The sequence below is a fragment of the Phaseolus vulgaris genome, chromosome 6 (assembly GCF_051622355.1).
Source record: "Phaseolus vulgaris cultivar YP4 chromosome 6, ASM5162235v1, whole genome shotgun sequence".
Classification (NCBI taxonomy): domain Eukaryota; kingdom Viridiplantae; phylum Streptophyta; class Magnoliopsida; order Fabales; family Fabaceae; genus Phaseolus; species Phaseolus vulgaris.
Genome location: NC_143503.1, coordinates 34065724 through 34087532, shown reverse-complemented (window position 1 = coordinate 34087532; position 21809 = coordinate 34065724). Strand labels below are relative to the sequence as shown.

The window sequence follows — 21809 nt, the reverse complement described above, 5'->3', positions numbered from 1 at the left end:
ACTGCTATAACTAATGTTGAGGCTGCATTCGGCCCAATGAAACAGTAAAATCTTCATATCATGAAGTGTAAAAACGGTGGAGATGGGGTACAAAAAGCAAGGTCGTGAAATAGGAAAGAAATAGTATATATTAGTGAAAATTTTAAAATTGTTTATTTCAGAAAAAAAAATAGTTATAATGTGGTGCATAGTTTTGGATATATGATCACTCTATATTAGTGTCCCCAGAGGGAGGTTTTTTTGACCATGATGGCGTTATTTTTTTTTTGTTTTTATCAAAATGGGTAAAAAAATTTACAAATTTAGGCAAGTCGTGCCAATTCGGCACGACTTCATATGCAGAAATCGTTCGAACTAGGCACAACTTCTGTCATGTTATACTGAAGTCGTGCCAACTTGGCACGACTTCTGCCCTGTCATACTGAAGTCGTGCCAACTTGGCACGACTTTTGCCTTGTCATACAGAAGTCGTGCCAAGTTGGCACGACTTCTGTCACGTCATATTTTTCTTTTAATTTTATTGTTTATATATTGGATAGTAAGTTATGTAATGTTAAAATTAATTTGATACATAATTTTTTAAGAGTGTTAGTTTTAAGGAACAAAAAATTGGATAATCGTGTATGGATCATGTTTGAGGATAATGTAATACAATAACTTGATTATTTGATTAATTAAAAAATGAAGAAAATTGTTATTGAATTTGGAAATAAATAGATAAATGAAAAATTATTATATTTGAAAAATAAATAGAGAATTATTGTTGTGAATTTACAAAATAAATAGCTTGAGAAGTAATGATTTTACAAAACACGTAATGATGAGAATAAATTAATTTTTAACATTACATAATTTACTACCCAATATATAAACAATAGAATTAAAAATAAAAGAAAAAATTATGACGTGGTAGAAGTCGTGCCAAATTGGCACGACTTCAGTATGACAGGGCAGAAGTCGTGTCAAGTTGGCACGACTTCAGTATGACAGGACAGAAGTCGTGTCAAGTTGGCACGACTTCAATATAACAGGGCAGAAGTCGTACCAAGTTAGCACGACTTTAGTATGACATGGCAGAAGTCGTACCTAATTGGGACGACTTCTGCATATGAAGTCGTCCAATTAGGCACGACTTGCCTAAATTTGTATTTTTTTTTAAACAGACTCCATTTTAGTAAAAACAAAAAAAATAACTATCATAGTAAAAAAAAACCGTCCCAAGAATATAAAAGTATGGTTAGGTTTAAAGTTTGAAGTGTGATTCTTAGCTCCCCAGTCCTTTTATCTTAGGGGGCTAATAATTTGATTTCCTTTTCTTCCTGATTCATCATGATGTTATAACTCAACCTCTAAACAGATCACACACCATAACAGCCCCTTTTCCAGCAACTGCATTTTCAGGGACAAATTGATTGCAACTATGCACTTTGGCCTCCTACTCTCTTCTGCCTCACACAACTCATCAAACAAGATGCACCACCTTTCCATTTCCATGATAGCTATAAGAAAGATGCAACTCACCTTTTCTTTATTCCTACACACCTATCTATACCCAAAATAAAACCCAACCTCTTACCCCCTCTTTCATCACAATACTACACTACCAAGTAGCAGCAGCAGCCTCAAAGTGCCCTAAAATGAAGACACAACAAACTCTCTTCTCAGCCTCCATTTTACTAATTATAACACTTTCCTTCTTCCATACCATTTCAGCTCAACTGTCACCGGTTCAAGCCCCAGTTTCATCACCCCCATCTCCACCACAACCATCACCACCCTCTCCACCAGCCACTGCTCCAGCCCCTGGATTCAACACAGTACCCTTAGTTCCCGTGACGCCAAGTGGAGCCCCCACTCCCACTGTCCCAAAAGCACCTTCCATTGACATAGTCCAAATCCTCCGAAAAGCCAAGCGATTCTCCGTCCTTGTTAGGCTCCTCAAAACCACGCAACTCATCAACCAACTCAACTCACAGCTTCTAACCTCAGGCTCAGGAGGGTTAACTCTCTTCGCCCCAGAAGACGGTGCCTTCTCTAAACTCAAAGCTGGGTTCCTCAACTCTCTTAGCGACAGGCAAAAAGTAGAACTCTTACAATTCCACACACTCTCTTCCTTCATTTCGATCTCAAACTTCGACACCCTCACCAACCCCGTTCAGACTCAGGCCGGCGACGACCCCAAACGGTTGCAGCTCAACGTCACCACCTTCGGCGGCAGCCAGGTCAGCATGGCCACCGGCGCCGTCAACGCCTCCGTTACCGGAACCGTTTACACGGACAACAAGCTTGCCATATACCAGGTCGACAAGGTGCTTCTCCCTCTCGACCTGGTGCTTCCAAGTGAGGCTCCGGCGCCGGCGCCGTCCAAGGCTAAAGGTGCATCGCCGAAGACTGATAAAACGAAGGCCGGTGAAGGTACCGCCGGTGATGATAGTGATGATGGTGACAACAAGGACTTGCCCGCTGAAGCTTCCTCTGCCGGTTCCATGAGTTTGAAGTTTGGTGCGAAGGGAATATTGGTGGGTATTGTTATTGGAGTGGCTTTGATAGGTGAAGCCATGATGTGATGTGAAGAGGGTGAGAAAGGGCGAGTGTTTCAGTTCTGCTGTTTTCAGTTTTGAGTCTTGTGAGTGATGGATCCTTCTCATTGCTCTTCTGCTTTAATTGTTTGCATGTAGCCTTGGATTCAAACCTATACACGCTCTATTTCTTTCTCCCTTTGCATCAACATTGGTCACCGTAACCCAATTCTTTTTAATCAATTCATTCTTTTTTACAAAAAAATAATAATATATCTTTCAAATATATATACATAAAAAACAAATACGTTTAATCTAAAATAAAATTTTGTAAGTAGAAGTGTTTTTTTTTCTCTTGTTTGAATATGTGGATGGAAAGTGGAGAAAGTGATCAACGAGAAAGGGATGGGAAGCATAAAAAACGAGACAAATATTTTAAAAAATAAATAAAATAAAACTTTTGTCCATTTTTTTATATATACAAAGATTTGAGTGAAAATGTATTAATTATCAATTATGTATTTTAATTTAATTGATTATGTTGTAATTACAATATAATTATCACGTGGAAAACATACTCCATTATTTCTTCGTTTTTTTAAAATTTTATGTTTTTATTCATTATAATAAAATAATTATTTAATATAATAGAACTAAAATTTAAATAGTAATATATTTTTCTTACATCCAAATACTTTTTTCTACATACCTTTTTTTTCTTCCCTTTTCACCATCATATTAGTCTATGAACTAGTTTGACACCCTAAAGTTCAATAATTGATTGCTCTAAAGAGAGATCAAGTATTATAAAAAATTAAACAAAAAAAATCATGTACACCAAAAAAATCTAAATTTTGATAAATTATACACATTTCTAAATAAATCTTCCTTAATACAAAAGCTAAAGACTATATGCATGTAAGAATTAAAGGATATTTTTTTAGTACGAAATTAAACAAAAAGTGTAACTACGTGGATCAAGTAGTTAAACTGTGAATTGAAGAGATTAAATTTGATTGTACATATCACATCAGGATAGAATGTTAAAGAATCTCAACTACTGTAAATGATGTGATGATAATTCCTCAAATAATAATGGAAAAATTTACACATACAGTACAATAACTATTCTTCTCCAACTATATTTAAATTTGACCTTTGTAATATATAATATATTTAATAAAATGCAAATGAAATAAAATTAAAAAATTAATCGGACAAGGAACGTGGTATTAGGGGTACTCTTGTCCAATAATAAGATGTAACTGGTGGCCCTAATCCCATAAATGAAATTCTTAACAGTTGAAAACTTTGAATTATATAACATACGAAATTAACAAGATTATTATCTGGTCAGACCATTTAATAACTTAACTGCAGTGTCACACATAACGTAGCTCCTTTTTGTTTTAAACGCTTCATTTGAACAACATATATGGATCACAAAATTCTACAATTGAGGAATTTTGGATCACAGGCCCATCTTTTTTACACACCAAAGTGGGTCCATTAAGATGCGCAACTCACGTTGGTCCAATCTAATCCTTTCTAATTGTGGGCCGAGTAGACTGACTCATAATTTACATTTTCTCCTTCATATGTTTGTTCTGGGCTTTTAACCCAATAATCCTCTATTATTGGGTCGATTATGATTTAGCCGCCTAATCCATATATGCACGCTATTATTCATTTTTATTGAAAACCTTTGTTATACTGTTATGAAATTTTTATTCAATTTCAAAGATTAAATAGTAGAAAAAACCTTAAACCAAAATTCAAGATGGTTGATAAAATGATATAAATTATATGGATCACAAACGTATTAATTGATGTTCATGTATTTGAAATTCGTTTATTATTTTTGAAACATAAATCTAATTTTTAAAAAATATATAAATTACATTATATGAATATCTCTATAAAATATAAAAATTATGTAACTAATTCAAATAGGATATAACTAATTTCAAATTCAAAGAGAAGGAGGAGACAACATTTATTACTAAATTAAGTTAATAATAAGATCAGATACAGTGAGAAGGAGGAGAGTACTATCCTATATAAGATAAAGAAAACAACTCACAGTAGACACAACAAAACATTGAGTACTTTTAACTCATTTACATTATACTCAATATATTTTATGCTTTTACTGATTTGAGCCCCAGAGTATCTTCTGCAGAGTATCTTCTGCAGGTGAATACATTCTCTAGGTTTGAGATTGTCAATACTATTGTATAGAAATATTTCGTATTGAAAATGTTTTTTTAACAAAAATTTAATTTGAATAAAGTTTTGTAACTTATTTTGCATAGTAGGTCATTTTGGTCATTTTATTTTAAATAAAGACATTTACTTTCTCTATTTTTATTTTTTAAATTCTGATTCAATTTTTTTTAGTTTATATTTATTTATAAATTCGAATGGAAAAAGATGACCGGGACAAAGAAGTAAAAAATATTTCTTTATTATAAAAAGTCTGCCAACTATTTTTTTCTTCTTAAAAGTAACTATCTGATATTTTTGTAGCCATTTACATTTTTGAATTAAAGCAAAGGAAATGCTAATAAAAAGAGCTCAAAACGGTAGCAAATGCATCTATCCATAGTTACTGTTTTCTTGTGTGGTGAGAGGAAAAAGAAACATGTTGCATCGAGGAACTGCAAACAGTGTGGACCTTAAACTAAACAAATTTGAAATCATGATGGCCTAAGAAAGCAAAAACGGACAAAGGGTATCAGAGGCACTGACTGCTCCACCCACAAAGTCAAACCCAAAACCACACACAAACACTCACAACTTCTTCTTCAACTATGCCAATAACATTATCTGAAAAAACAGCATTATCTTTCTGAAACCATGCCAATAACACCACAATCATAATTTCCTACAAAAGTCGAACCCATCTATCTACCTATCTTTAACCCTTTCCTTTACTCTTTCCCTGTCTCACTGCAAAGCAAAGCAAATCCAAAATGAATAAAAAAATAAAACGAATAGACTAGAATATGCATAATCAATCCGTCAAACTTAGAAAAGTCCTTGTCACGCAGGCTGCATCGAAACTCCTACTGGATTGAAAAATAAGAAAAGAAATGAGGAAAAAAAAGAACAAACAAAGTCTTAGAAATTTGATGGCATCTTCTTATTTCTCAACCCGTTCAACATTCTAAACCACACCCAACATAACCACCGAAACACAACAACTGTTCTTAGTCTTTCTTTCTTTTTCTATTTGCCGGCGGCTATAGTTTCTTTTCCTGGAAAGTTCATTATTTCACGCTCCCCCAGATCCGAATTTTCCGCAAGTTCTTATATTTCTCCTTAAACATTTCTGAGTTCTTAAAACTGCCATCAGGGTATCCAAGATAACAACATATTGAATTCCCCAAGTGTGTTTCAACGCGGAAACCCTAGAACTTCTGGAATGGCTTCAGGAGCAAAGTGACCCTTTTAAACCTTCCCCAAATTACTTTCTTTCATTTTCCGGTCCAGGAAATAGATTTTTCGCAAGGAAAATTATCTGCTGTCTCTTTCCCAGTAGCCGGAATCATAATGATGAAAAGTACGCCTGAGAGTATGCTTCCTAACTTATAAATGACGTTGTTAATATTTTCAATTCTAACTTCTGTACATTAATGCGTACCTGCACTGTTTAAGTTTTGTACTTTCCTTAGTATTATGTATAACCATAAACTCAATTATAAACGGTATTTACTTTCTAAGTTCCTAGTTGTATAAATAACATTGCACTTTGCTTTTTTTTTTTTATGTATGTTTCGGTTCATCTAAGATATCATAAATGACATATATCCTTTGATAAATGCATCTACAGATGGTAGAGAACTGAATATTGCTGTCCATCCTACAGAGCACTCACAATTACTGCCACCCGAAATAAGTTTCCCAGAACTGAACAGTATGATTTTAATTGGTTTATTTGTTGTTCTTTCATTCTAGAGTTATTTAAGTTTCAGTGACAACTTAATTGAGATCCAACAAATATATTAAAACAATAAAGATAAGGATATTTTATAATTTAATTTGGTTAACTAATCTTGTTATGATTTTTTTTTTATTTTAATTTTATTTAAGTCTGACACTTTGAATAGGTTTACTAAAAAAATATGTTGGATTGACTTTTCAAGTTGATAAAATTAATGTTTAATTCCGTCCAATTAGTATAATACATATTTGTTTGATAGACTAGAAGTGGTGCAAGAAGAAGTTACTGTTAGCTAGTTTCGTAACTTATTATAAGTTAGTTTTAGTTAAATTAGAAAATAAATATTAAGTTACAATTATTAAGATATATGGGTACACCTATTTAGCACCATTTACACTTTTATTTCTCTAAATAGCACCTTTTTGTTTTTATTTCCCTATCTAGCACCCTTTGTTTTTATTTCCCTATCTAGCACCCTTATATTTTTTATTTCTCTATCTAGCACCATTTCAAAAATAAATAAATAAATAATAAATTATATTATTTTTTATAATTTTAATTTTGAATGCATTAAAAAATAACTATTTTTAATGTTTAAAATAGTTAGAAATATAATTAATGAGTAAAGAAATGAGTTTTTACAAAAAAAAAATAATAAATAATAAATTAAAAATGTCTAGTTTAAAATTATTTTTTTAAGAATGAAGAAAATAAGAAATTAAACCCTACAACAACATAAAAGTTGAATCTATAAACATAAATTAATATTTATTTTTATTATTATTGATGATGTAATCATGTTAATTTCAAGTAAAAAATACAGGACATAATTATAAAAAAACCAAAGTCAATTAGTATTAATTTATAATAGACACACAAATAATATTGAAGTGACTACCCTAAATGCAAAATCCTAAAAAAAAAAACTAATGCAACTACTACACTTAATGCTTAAAAATGAGAAGAAAAAAATGCAAAAATAAATAAGTATAGAAAATAAAAACAGCAATAATAAAATAAAAACAAAAATAAATAAACAATGGCATTAAAAAATAATAACTAAAAACATAAATATACAAGATATAAAAAAGAAAATCAAACAAGATAAAGATGAGAGATATAAGACAATACTAAATAAGTAGATGTTGATCATAAAAAGAAAAATAAATGAAAGATTATCATTTATTTAATATTTTCTTCAATGGTACATTAAATAGTTTGTGCGAAATGAAACATAATTAATGACGAGAAGTGCACAATCCAATAATGTTGGAACATGTTCTTTTTGTGTGTCATGGTGTTTGACAATATGAACATTTTTTTGTTCGATCATGTTGTTCTCTTATGTCCATATCATTCCTTATTCGACTTGACTTAGGTCTCCCCTTTGAGGTTATTTTCATGTCGGGACTTGGGCATAGTATTTGACCAGTGTATGCAGACCAATACTCTTCATTTATGAGTTCCATCAAATAGTCTTTCGTAACATGCATGAATGAATAACCTGGAGGAAAGAAAGATTTGTTGCAATGTTGTTATTTTTATTTTCTATATTTATTTATTTTTACATTTTTCTTCTTCTCATTTTTAAGCATTAAGTGTAGCAATTGCATTAGTTTTATTTTAGGATTTTGCATTTAGGGTAGATAGACACTTCAATATTATTTGTGCGTTCAATATTAATTAATACTAATTGACTTTAATTTTTTTATAATTATGTCCAGTATTTTTTACTTGAAATTAACATTATTACATCATCAATAATAATAAAAATAAATACTAATTTATGTTTATAGATTTTCAACTTTTATGTTGTTGTAGAGTTTAATTTTTTATTTTCTTCATTCTTAAAAAAAATTAAACTAAACATTTTTAATTTATTAGTTTTTTATTTTTATTTTGTAAAAACTCATTTCTTTATTCATTAATTATATTTCTAACTATTTTAAACATTAAAAATATTTATTTTTTAATGTATTCAAAATTAAAATTATAAAAAAATAATAATTACAAATACCACCGTATAATTAATTAAAGCAGGGTATACCCAAAGAATAACAGTACCTAAACCAGAAAAAGAAAAAGATAATACTCCTTGTATAGGCTCCTAACACTACTCTAGCAGTCAAAAGAGGGGAACATGAATAAAACAGCAAAACAAAAACCAGATTTTGATCCTAACCTCCCTTCCAAAGCATGACTGAGTGAGTTAGATTCTTGACCCCAAAGGAACTTTGCTTCGGTACCAATTTCCTGCATATATTATGAATGAAAAACATATATATAAATATATATATATATATATATGTATGTATGTATGTATATAATGGTTTATATATTTGCCAAAGTTGTACAAAAAAATTGATTAGAAAATGCATGAGATGCAGAAACGCAAAAAAGGAAAATATATACAGCAGCAGCTTCAGGAGATTTGAGTAAGGCTTCATCCTGTGATTCTGAAATTCATCCTTATTGGTGGCGAATTCCATTAAACGATGTTGGAACAACGGCCCTACACGTTGCAATGAGAATGGAACAAACTGCTTTTGTAAGAGAGTTGGTGAAACATATGAAGCAAGAAGATTTGGAAAAGGCCTTTCGTTTGGCAGCGATAACTGGAAATGTGAAAATTGCTGAAATTCTGCTTCTCAATCATGAAAGTTTGCTATGGATTAGAGACCAAAACGATATGCTTCCAATGCAATTAGCCTCTTCTGCTGGCCACATTCCAATGACAGAATTATTATTTGAAAAGACTTCAGAAGACTTATTAAAACAAAAGCTATCCTTCCCAGACATTAAGAAGCTACTTTTCTTCACCATCAACAACAACATTGACAGTAAGCTGATGCACATTTCTTTCGCATATTTAACAGTAGTATGTTATGATGCCATTTTTTTCTTACGCATGTGTTCTTCAAAATTATGGCAGCTGTGACATCAAAATTATTGAGAATATCAAAAGAGCTTGTTGACGAAGAGAGGTTGACAGCTTGGGAAAGGCATGCTCAATGTGAGTTCTCACAATCCTTAAACACTTTGTTTTTCAAGTTCCAAAATGTCAATTAGCTTCTGAATCTAATTCTAAAGCAAACAACCTATTTATCTTATATTAATAAAAATTAGTTAATGTTGTAAACTTGTATAACTTTATCATAAATGTGTTATAATATCAACCATTATTTTTTTTAATAGACACTTACTTTATCATAGCAGTAAAATCATACTTTATAAACACCCCTTTTATACCTAGTTTGGTAAAAGAAATTAAAGAGAGGAAAATAACCTTTTTTTTATTCTCCTTCTTTTTAATGTATAAAAATGCCAAGTGTTAGAGAACTTACTTTTTTTCACTGCAATTTGTATCCATTTGCCGCCCTCCAAGTCCTAGAAATATATACCATCTTCTAGTTTAATATCATAACTTCAAATAACAATATTTGACTAGTTGTGGAGTAATGAGCCATTCGGTATTATGGAGATTCATGATTTAGAGAATTTTATCTGCATATAACTTAGGATGTGAATAAAAATTTATTTGAGTTGGTTCATGTGGATAAAATATTACTCTAAAATTCATAAATAATCTTGATATCGATATATTTACTAGGTATGTTTTGTCTAATTACAACGAAAATTTATATTCTTCAAACTTTCAGATAAGTTCTTTAAAAACTACTCTTCCTATACCTTTCATTGGAGTCTTCTTACTCATCATAACACATTATATGATAGACTTAGTTGTATTACATTGTGCTTTGACTGTAATCTCCTCATTTACCTAACAATGTGACTCACAATCAGTTCTCACCTTCGAGCACCTTTGTTGGATCTTGTAAGTCAACCAAAACTTGTAATTCTTGTTTCGATTCCAAAAACCATGTAATTCAAAATGACTGAAGATTATATTTATTATCATATGAATTAATAGTTCTATAGCCATACATATTTTACATTTGAATGTCCCAATAATATCTTATAGAAGAAAAAAAATCTTAAAATAACTACATACTCTATGTATTAGAAGAAAATATATAAAAAAAGTATTTAGTGCAAAACTTACTTTTTATTCAACATAACTTACTTTAAATAATTTTAATTATTTTTCATTATGTGTAATATATTCAAACAAATTCCTTCATAAATCTAACTCAATTGTGACCTCATGAGTTACTATTTAGATATTAATTAAGATGGGCTAATGTGTAGTAATGACTTTATTTGACTAAATAGCGTGTAAGTCAATGTGACGTATAATTTAAACTCAATGGCAGACCTTTATGAGGATACTGTTGGCCATCCAGATAGTGTAAGTTCGGTGTATAATGGAATGGAAAAGGAGAAAGATACTATCGGTGCACAATTGTCAAAAGCAATGTTCAATGCAGCAAAATCAGGAAACACTAATATTTTAACACTTCTTTTGGAGAACTATCCTGATTTGCTATTTGAAGTGAATTCCTGCAAACAAAGCTTACTTCACATAGCTATTCTGCATCGACAACAAAATGTATACAAACTAATATTAAGCAAGGAGGGTGCAAAGAATGTTCTGACAAAACTAGTTGATTCTGAGGATAACAATGTTCTTCACTTAGCTGGAGAGATGGAACAAGCTGAAAAATAATCCAGATTATCAACACACCACGTTCTAATGAGCAGTGAGGAGAAATGGTTTCGGGTACGTATATATCTACACGATTAGCATTTCTTTGTAACAATAATGTTTTTCCTCTTTACTTATTCTCTTTTTTCAATGCATTTATAATACTTTTTTTATACTTACTTTGCTAAGTACTTATGTTCTTTTTCTTCCTTATTACACTAATAGTCTTCACTTTTAACCAAACACAGACCGTGGAGAAAATAGTTCCACCTGCAATGAAAACTATGAGAAACAAGAAAGGTTTGACTCCTAAAGAACTGTTCTATAAGAGACATCAAGTGTTGCACAAAGAATCAATATCAGGACTGCAAACTGTGGCAAATACATTGTTAGTGGTAGCAACTATCGTCATCACCCTAGGGATCACCGCAGCTATAACCGTTCCTATTGAGGATATTGATGGTACACGTACTCCTTTTTTTCCAAGGAAGATATGGTATACGTTTTACTTTCTATCGCTTGCATTTGGAACATGTTGTTGTGCTTTGTCTATGTTCTTCTACGCTTCAGTTATTCTTCCTCAATATTGGGCAACACCAAAGGAAGCATCTATCCGGTTGCAGCAAACAAAGTTGATACTTGGGAATATATCACTTTTCGTCTCACTTGGACTCATGTTTACTGCTATAATTTCCGGTTGCGTGTTGATCTTTGAATTCTTATCCAGTTGGATCATTTATTTCATTTATGCACTTGGTTTAGTGGCATTGGTTGTGCATCTTAAACTTGAGTTTAACCGATGGATTGCTGTCTTACACTCAGTGCTAGCTTATTTGGAGGAGGCTCCACCGAAGTGGAAAACAATATTTTGGCCAATCTGCAAGATAATTCATGTCTTCCTCACTTTAGCAAAGAAAGAAGCTTAAATGTGGTTCAATGAACTAAAATATGAGATTGTGCTCAAGAGTTTTGGAGGATAATAAGATGAAAAGTTTGCACAACCTTTCTTGTTTTAAGACTGTTTTTACATTTTAATATGGGGATTTTCTCTCTAAAAAATTGGTATTCACATGATCTTCATATTCTAAACATTCATATCCTTGCTAAAGTCAAGAAAACTTTGAACTATCTCGCAATTTTATCTAATTTGAATTATAATAAACTATTATTGAAGAATAAAGATTGAAGATGCATTCACCACCTCTTACACTATATTTGGCGTTTTCGATAGTTTTAATCCCCGTTAAGTACCTTACCTGTGGATTATTTTTTTCCTAAAAGATCCAGTGTCACTAACAGATTACCAGCGATTTCTACAAGCGCCTGAAAAATCCGTTACTCCTAACAGTTTTGAAACCCTCGTTATTGTCACCAATTTTGAAACCCTCTTTATTATCAGTGGTTTTGAAACCCCCGTTATTGTCGACGGTTTTGAAATGCTCGTTACTTCTAGGAGGTGCATATATACAAAATTATGTGACAAATAATAAAAATGTTGAACCAAAATAATCCAACAATTTTCTCAAACCCTTTGTTCTTCTTTTACCACCTAACACTACTACACTATTGTCTTTCTTTTTTTTATTTACTTTCCAAGGTTTCGTAATACTATATAAGTACAATTTTTTCATAATGAAAATATAGACACTGAATTATTAATGTAGAAAATATGTATAATATGTGATTAACACGAATTATATTGATTTTTCTCAACAAGTATACCGAATCAACTGTAATATAGTACATATAATACTATTTAAAGTACGAATGTTGAATCCATAAGGAATAATTCTAATTAAGATGTTCTGTTATAAAACTCATTAAGTATAGAAAATAACTGTAGGAAATTGTTCATAACCAAATTAATGCTTACAATAGTACGTAAATTAGAGATCATTTTAGAAACTAAAAAAAAAATGATTTCTAAATTAGTTTTTATTATTGTTAAATAGTTTCTAAATTGGTATCTAATTAGCCATCAATGTTTTAACTACCAATTATTTAGTTTCTACCATGTGATGATAATTCCTCAAATAATAATGGAAAAATTTACAAATACAGTACAGTAACTATTCTTCTCCAGCTATATTTAAATCTGACCTTTGTAATATATAATATATTTAATAAAATGTAAATGAAATAATATTAAAAAATTAATCGGACAAGGAACGTGGTATTACGGGTACTCTTGTTCAATAATAAAATGTAACTGGTGGCCCTAATCCCATAAATGAAATTCTTAACAGTTGAAAACTTTGAATTATATAACATACGAAATTAACAAGATTATTATCTGGTCAGACCATAACTTAACTGCAGTTTCACACATAACGTAGCTCCTTTTTGTTTTAAACGCTTCATTGAACAACATATATGGATCACAAAATTCTACAATTGAGGAATTTTGGATCACTGGCCCATCTTTTTAACACACCAGAGTGGGTCCATTAAGATATAGACACTGAATTATTAATGTAGAAAATATGTATAATATGTGATTAACACGAATTATATTGATTTTTCTCAACAAGTATACCGAATCAACTGTAATATAGTACATATAATACTATTTAAAGTACGAATGTTGAATCCATAAGGAATAATTCTAATTAAGATGTTCTGTTATAAAACTCATTAAGTATAGAAAATAACTGTAGGAAATTGTTCATAACCAAATTAATGCTTACAATAGTACGTAAATTAGAGATCATTTTAGAAACTAAAAAAAAAATGATTTCTAAATTAGTTTTTATTATTGTTAAATAGTTTCTAAATTGGTATCTAATTAGCCATCAATGTTTTAACTACCAATTATTTAGTTTCTACCATGTGATGATAATTCCTCAAATAATAATGGAAAAATTTACAAATACAGTACAGTAACTATTCTTCTCCAGCTATATTTAAATCTGACCTTTGTAATATATAATATATTTAATAAAATGTAAATGAAATAATATTAAAAAATTAATCGGACAAGGAACGTGGTATTACGGGTACTCTTGTTCAATAATAAAATGTAACTGGTGGCCCTAATCCCATAAATGAAATTCTTAACAGTTGAAAACTTTGAATTATATAACATACGAAATTAACAAGATTATTATCTGGTCAGACCATAACTTAACTGCAGTTTCACACATAACGTAGCTCCTTTTTGTTTTAAACGCTTCATTGAACAACATATATGGATCACAAAATTCTACAATTGAGGAATTTTGGATCACTGGCCCATCTTTTTAACACACCAGAGTGGGTCCATTAAGATGCGCAACTCACGTTGGTCCAATCCAATCCTTTCTAATTGTGGGCCGAGTAGACTGACTCATAATTTACATTTTCTCCTTCATATGTTTGTTCTGGGCTTTTAACCCAATAATCCTCTATTATTGGGTCGATTATGATTTAGCCGCCTAATCCATATATGCACGCTATTATTCATTTTTGTTGAAAACCTTTGTTATACTGTTATGAAGTTTTTATTCAATTTCAAAGATTAAATAGTAGAAAAAACCTTAAACAAAAATTCAAGATGGTTGATAAAATGATATAAATTATCTGGATCACAAACGTATTAATTGATGTTCATGTATTTGAAATTCGTTGATTAGTTTTGAAACATAAATCTACTTTAAAAAATATAAATTACATTATATGAATATCTCTATAAAATATAAAAATTATGTAACTAATTCAAATAGGATATAACTAATTTCAAATTCAAATCTAACATCTTCCAACATATTGATTATTTTTCTATCTATGAGAACACATTTTTCTATCTTCCCTCAGTTTTGTTTAATTGAAATAAATATTTAGAGAGCAAAAGGGCAAACCTACTTTTAAATTCTTGAAAAGGCAACATTTAATGTTTTATAGATACACACAGGTTTCAAATGAGATTAATTATTTGACATTGTAGGCATCTATTGAAAATTAATTTAATGGAAATCAAATCACTACTATTTATTTAAGTTTAAAAGGAACAGGTAGAAATAATATCGGTAACTAACCATACCTGTCTAGCTTCTAGTTTCCTCCTTCTCGTGATCCACATTAATTAGAAGGAGTGACCAATTTTGATTTCTATGTTTGTGGTGTACACTCTAGGAGCAGTGACATTTACACATATAATAGGACTTTTGCTTGCTTCCTTCATGGTAAGGAAAGAAAAATGTGTGATCTTAAGAACATGAAAATTTCCATGGTCGGTGATTTTCTTATGCCACAAAAAAAGTATTTTCTGGTGCCTTTTCTCAAAGGGCACTGAGTTCGTCAAACCATAGCACAGCCTCGTGCTTTTTGATGTTTGTGTTTTTTTTGTTTCTTCTTAAAATAAAATTAACCACAAACTAAGCAGAGACACTTGCACTTTGGAGCTTTCGACGCTTGGCAAAATCTCATGCATGGATAGCCACTCATCTTCCTGAGGTTGAAAACAGTGAAACTAATTGGATAGAGATTGGAATATCAAGAATCGCGTTTTTCTTTTACTGTAACATTTTTCACTGTCAAGCCTAAATTATTTGTATGCCTTCTATTTAAATAAGTGTATGTTCAAATTTATTTTATATATTTGTGATATAATTAAGGTTTTCTATACCTACAAAATTTGGAATTGGGTGGAAAGTTTATAAGAAAAAAAGGGGATTAGACCCGTATCAAGAAAGGTTCTGACACATTTTTTTTATTTGTTTTTTTTTGTAATAGACACCTCTTTAATTTTGACATATAAAAGGACAACCCTTTTAATTCCTATCTACTCGATTAATTATTGTAGGTGTGCATTTAAGGTTCGTTAAAAATAATGCCAAATAGATAACATGCTCACTTGGAGGTGGATGAATGTAACAAACATGAGTGAACACATTGAAAATTTTCATGTGAATTTTTTTATGAAAAATTATAAGAAAATGAGTTTTTTCATAATATTTTATAAAGTGTTCTTTGAAGAAGAAAAATCATGAAATATTAAATTGAGAGATGAGAAGAATAAATTGGAAAGAGAGGGTAAAAGAATTAATATATAAATATAGTTACCTAAAAATAATAATATTAGGACTCAAATAACTGAGTATATAACACCACTAGTCTGAAGTTAATAGTTTATCGAAAAAATGTAAGAGACAATATACCCAAAGTTATGCTTCGATTGAAAAAATAAATAAATTGAATTGATTCAATTAAAATGGAATAGCGTGTAATTATAATGTAATAAAATTTCCACTTCGTTGCTTTTAAATAGTTTATGATAAAATAAACAAAATTACCTGTATGCCTTATTTCTTTAGAATTAGAGTGAATGAAAATTGGGATGAAATACGATAGATTATATTTCATTGTTTCTTCTGAATACTCTAATGACAAATAAAAAATCCACTTGGTATCTCTTTCATTTATAATTAGTATGTGTTTTAAATTAAGTATAATCTAATAATTTATTGGATTTAAAAAAAGTATACTAAAAATAGTTCATACATATCAATAAATCATTTCATAAGTCAATTTACATAAAATAAATATACATACTTTTTTTACCAAAAACCTTAAAATAATATATCTAATGATTTTTTTTTTTCATATATGATCATCTTCTTCATATTTTCTTAATTTTGAGACTTTCAACTTCATACTTAATTTATAATACAGTTGATAACATGATTATATATGTTACATATTTTTATCCATTATATTTTTTTATATTTTTTAATATATATTATTATGTATTATTTAATTTAAACTTATTGACATGTTTTATTTATTGTTATGTTTAATTTAAACATAATATACTGTGATTTGTGAGTGAATTTTTATTTATGATATTAAAAATTTATTATTATTGTTATTTTTATCACTAAAAAAAATCATGAAATAAAAACTAATTTTAGAGATAAAAAATAATTAGTTATTATAGTAATTAAATTAGAGATATTTTAGAAACTAAAAAAAATTATAGTTTTTAAATTAATTTCTATTATTGTTAAATGACTTCCAAATTAGTTTCTATAATTATTAAATGATTTCTAAATTTAATTATAGCATCAATTTCTCCCAGTTAAATAATAGGATGTATATATATATATATATATAACTAAATTTTGAGATATTTTTAAAACTATAAATATATTTAAGTAATTATTGAAATACATGTGGCAATATTAAGTTAGGAGTACATAGAGAAATAAAACTTGAACGTAAAATACTTAATAACAGAAACTGAAATTATTCATTTTAAAAATAAAGTCCCGAACTTAACGAAAGTGTTATGAGAATTAAAATTAAATTTTAAACTATTTATGAAGTTTAAAAACATATTTTAAATATTTTAAAGAAGGTTGCCTAATTATCAAAGTAAGTATAGTTGACTTGACTTAATTTATTTAATAGAATGCATATGATATTTGGATATTAAAATGAAAAAAAAAAACTAATTCTGAATCGAGTGAAAGAATTAGCACATTTTTTTCATGGAATGCACTTGATTTTTGGATATTTATTAGAAAAGGAATGTATATATTGTTAAGATTATAGTGTTTGATAGGAAAATATATCTGCATTGAAAAGGAAAGAGAGGGAGAAGAGGAACAAATATAAAAAGCACTTTTTAATGAACCGTTTAAAGTGATTTTGTTGAAGAATCATAATATGAGAACCATTTTTTTAAACTAGAATTAGTGACAGGTAACAACTAAGATCGTGTAAAAAGGGGCAAGAGATAGCGTGATTTACTCGCTCAAAATCAAAACATGTTTGGCACAGGTCAAAGGAATCCTACGTAAGCATCACATGTTCCTTCAACTATCGAATAAGTCCTGGATTGACCGTGCAACACGTGGCCTCTTTTTAGCTTTTGACTTTTCCCAAAAAATATGTGTTTGGCAGTGCGTCGTACTTAAGTTAAGTAACATTTTTGTTAGTCGGATTTTGAAAATGAGTAAAATTAATTTTTTTATTTTTTATTTAGTTTTAATCAATTTTAAAAAGCTAAACAGAATCTATTATATTAAGTATAAGATTAAATATTAAAAATTAATTAGTAACTAATAATATATATACACGTGTTCCTTAAAAGTGATTTAAGATTTAATAGTATTAAAATTTTAATGCAAAAAGAGAATTGAAAAACTAATCTTATAAAAAGAGATAAATAAATAAAATAATGTTACTATGTTCTCTAATATATTATAATACTATGATAAATTATTATTGGTGAAGATAATGGAAATATAATATAAGTGAGTTAAATATTCATCTTCATATTTATAATCATTTGTATCATATATAAAATTTGTATCTTATTTACATCAATCTTGTTCTCGTTATACTCTTTCATATATTATTAAATATTTTTCTTATAAAAAAGTCACACTAAATATTCAATATTTGAACGGACATGCACTTTCTTTTCTTCAATGTTAAGTTTTAAAAAAATAATTATAATTATGTAAAATTTAAAATGTCATACCAATAACAATAACATAAATATAAAAGTAATTATAAAAAAAATAAAAGATTAAAAAAATTATGTGTAATTTAAATTTAATGATAAGTATAATAGCTATTAAAAGAAAAAATACCTTAAAATTTGAGAGAGCTAATAAGTATTAAACGAGTTAAACTAATGATAGAAAAAAGAAGAAGTAAAACACTATGTGACCGAAGAATATAGAAAAATATATTTTCACTGCATAAACTTTTTACATATAACATGTGAACCCTTGCCACTACATCAAAACAACCTAAAATTACCCTACAAAAAATTATTAAATAAAAAATATTTTAAAACTAAGAAATTAATTAATTAAATAAAATTAAAATAATTATTAGTAGCTTAAAAACTTAATAGTTAATTACGTATCAATTTATTTATTTTTTATTAGTAATAAAAATTACTTTATATATTAATAACTTTTTTAATTTTTGAAATAATATCTAATTAGTTAATATAGTGGCTCAATTTCCTATCTACACCATTTACATCTTTATTTCCCTATCTAGCACCCTTTTGTTTTTATTTCCCTATCACCCTTTTGTTTTTATTTCTCTATCTAGCACTCTTTTATTTTTTATTTCTCTATCTAGCACCATTTTAAAAATAAATAAATAAATAATAATTTATTTTTTTAATAATTTTAATTTTGAATGCATTAAAAAATAAATATTTTTAATGTTTAAAATAATTAGAAATATAATTAATGATTAAATAAATGAGTTTTTACAAAATAAAAATAAAAAAGTAATAAATTAAAAATGTTTACTTTAAAATTTTTTTTTTTTAAAATGAAGAAAATAAAAAATTAAACTCTACAACAACATAAAAGTTGAATCTATAAACATAAATTAGTATTTATTTTTATTATTATTGATGATGTAATCATGTTAATTTCAAGTAAAAAATACATGACATATTTATAAAAAAAACCAAAGTCAATTAGTATTAATTAATAGTGGACACATAAATAATATTGAAGTGTTTACCTAAATGCAAAATTCTAAAAAAAACTAATACAAATGTTACACTTAATGCTTAAAAATGAGACCAAAAAAATAAGTATAGAAAATAAAAACAGCAACAATAAAATAAAACAAAAAATAGATATAAATAAAGAATGACAGAAAAAAAATAACAACTAAAAACATAAAAGATATAAAATAAAGGCAAAACAAAATAAGATAAAGATAAAAGATATAAAAAAAATTCAAACAAGATAAAGATAAGAGATATAAGGCGATATTAAATAAGTATATGTTGATCATAAAAATGAAAATAAATAAAAGATGATCATTCATTTGATATTTTCTTCATTGGTACATTAAATAGTTTGTGCAAAATGAAACATAATTAATGACGAGAATTGCACAATCCAAGAATTTTTTTTATAATTTTAATTTTGAATGCATTAAAAAAATATATTTTTACTATTTAAAATAGTTAGAAATATAATTAATGAATAAAAACATAAATAGAAATAAATAAAGAATGACAGAAAAAATAATAATAACTAGAAACATATTAAATGAATGATCATCTCTCATTTATTTTCCTTTTTATGATCAACATATACTTATTTAATATCGTCTTATATCTCTTATATTTATCTTGTTTTGATTTATTTGATTTTTTTATATCTTTTATCTTTATCTTATTTTATTTTTCCTTTATTTTATACCTTTTATGTTTTTAGTTATTATTATTTTTTCTGCAATCTTTATTTATTTATTTATGGTTTTTGTTTTTATTTTATTGTTGTTGTTTTTATTTTCTAGACTTATTTATTTTTACATTTTTATAAATATGTCCTGTATTTTTTGAAATTAAATTATTTGTATAAAATATTTCATTTAATGCATTTTAAATAAAAAAATAGTATTTTTTATGAATTTTGGAAAAATGCTTTTAGGAAAGAAACTACTATTTATGTGTTTGAAGAATCAGTTATGTGGCGTCAGCCTTTGTGCAGTTGGAAAATGTGTGTTGAGCAGTGAAGTTGGCGTTTGGAGTGGTGCCTACTGCTGCTAGTTAAAGTGTTTCTTTGGTTAGTCAAAAGAGCCTAACTCCGCGTTTGCCTCCAAATTACAGCTAAGCATTAAGCACGCTATATATCATAATAATGCTCCCATCGCTTTTCTCAAGTCAACTCTCTTTCCCCATTTCTCCAAACCAACTTATACAGGGAACATGACGTCAAACTTTAATCCGGCTAAATCAAAATCTAACCAAATTTAACAAAATATTATTATTTTAATATAGTAATATAATACGCAAAACAATATTAATAAAAAAAAAAAATAAGATTACACACATAACTTTGTAAACCCGAATAAACCATAACATATAATACATTCGTGACAAATAAAATAAATTAATAACTACAATGTTTTTAAAAAAATCAACAATATATATATATATATATATATATATATTTTAACCATTCGACTAAACTCCTCACCTCACTATTTATTTTTTCCAATCATAACTGATTTGATCAATTTTAATTCAATTTGATTGAAATTCTATTTCTTAAAAGATTTGGACAAAATCCTGGGTCAGTTTTTGGTTCAACCAATTGAACCGGCCGACCTAGTTCGATTTCGATAAATATGTTTAATTTTGTTTGTTATTATTTTGTATTAAAAATGTTTTTTAACAAAAAATTAATTTGAATAGAGTTCCGTATCTTATTTGGTATAATATGTCATTTTATAAAATAGAGACATTTAATTTCTCTATTTTTATTTTTTAATTCTGATTCATTTTTTCTAGTTTATAATTATTTATAGATTGGAAAGGAAATAGATGATCAGGACAAAAAGGTAAAAAATATTTCTTTATTAGAAAAAGTCTGCCAACTAATTTTTTTCATAAAAACTATCTGATATTTTTGTCTGTTAAAATAGTATGATAAAATCCTTAATAAAACACTACATTAGTAGAAAATAACAAATCTAATAATGACAATTATTACCCTCTATTTTTTGAAGTGTCATTTTTTATCCTATAGTTGAAGTTTTGACAATAATAATGGAAATTATATCTATTTCTATGTTATTGTAAGAAAAAAAACACGGCATTAACAACCTAGACGAAGATGGATGATGAAGGCATTTACATTTTCGAATTAAAGCAAAGGAAGTACTAATAAAAAGAGCTCAAAACGGTAGCAAATGCATCTATCCATAGTTACTGTTTTTTTTGTGTTGTGAGGGAAAAAGAAACATGATGCACAGAAATCGAGGA

General features: G+C 28.1%; 2 protein-coding genes across 2 annotated transcripts; both read left to right on the top strand.

Moving 5' to 3' along the window:
* Positions 1 to 1576: 1576 nt before the first annotated feature.
* Positions 1577 to 2714, top strand: LOC137832456 (fasciclin-like arabinogalactan protein 11). The gene has a single exon (XM_068640624.2). The coding sequence runs from the start codon at positions 1638 to 1640 to the stop codon at positions 2565 to 2567; it is 930 nt and encodes a 309-aa protein (XP_068496725.2). The 5' UTR covers positions 1577 to 1637; the 3' UTR covers positions 2568 to 2714.
* A 2949-nt stretch (positions 2715 to 5663) lies between these two features.
* LOC137832455 (uncharacterized) lies at positions 5664 to 12152 on the top strand. The gene is given in 6 exon segments (XM_068640623.2): positions 5664 to 6096; positions 6355 to 6438; positions 8853 to 9305; positions 9398 to 9478; positions 10740 to 11146; positions 11320 to 12152. Coding segments are annotated over 6 exon segments (1725 nt in total). The 5' UTR covers positions 5664 to 6074; the 3' UTR covers positions 11998 to 12152.
* The last annotated feature ends 9657 nt before the right edge of the window (positions 12153 to 21809 follow it).

Bases quoted from the DNA above. Each gene is read 5' to 3' on its own strand.
- LOC137832456 (XM_068640624.2), top strand. From the start codon at position 1,638: ATGAAGACACAACAAACTCTCTTCTCAGCCTCCATTTTACTAATTATA.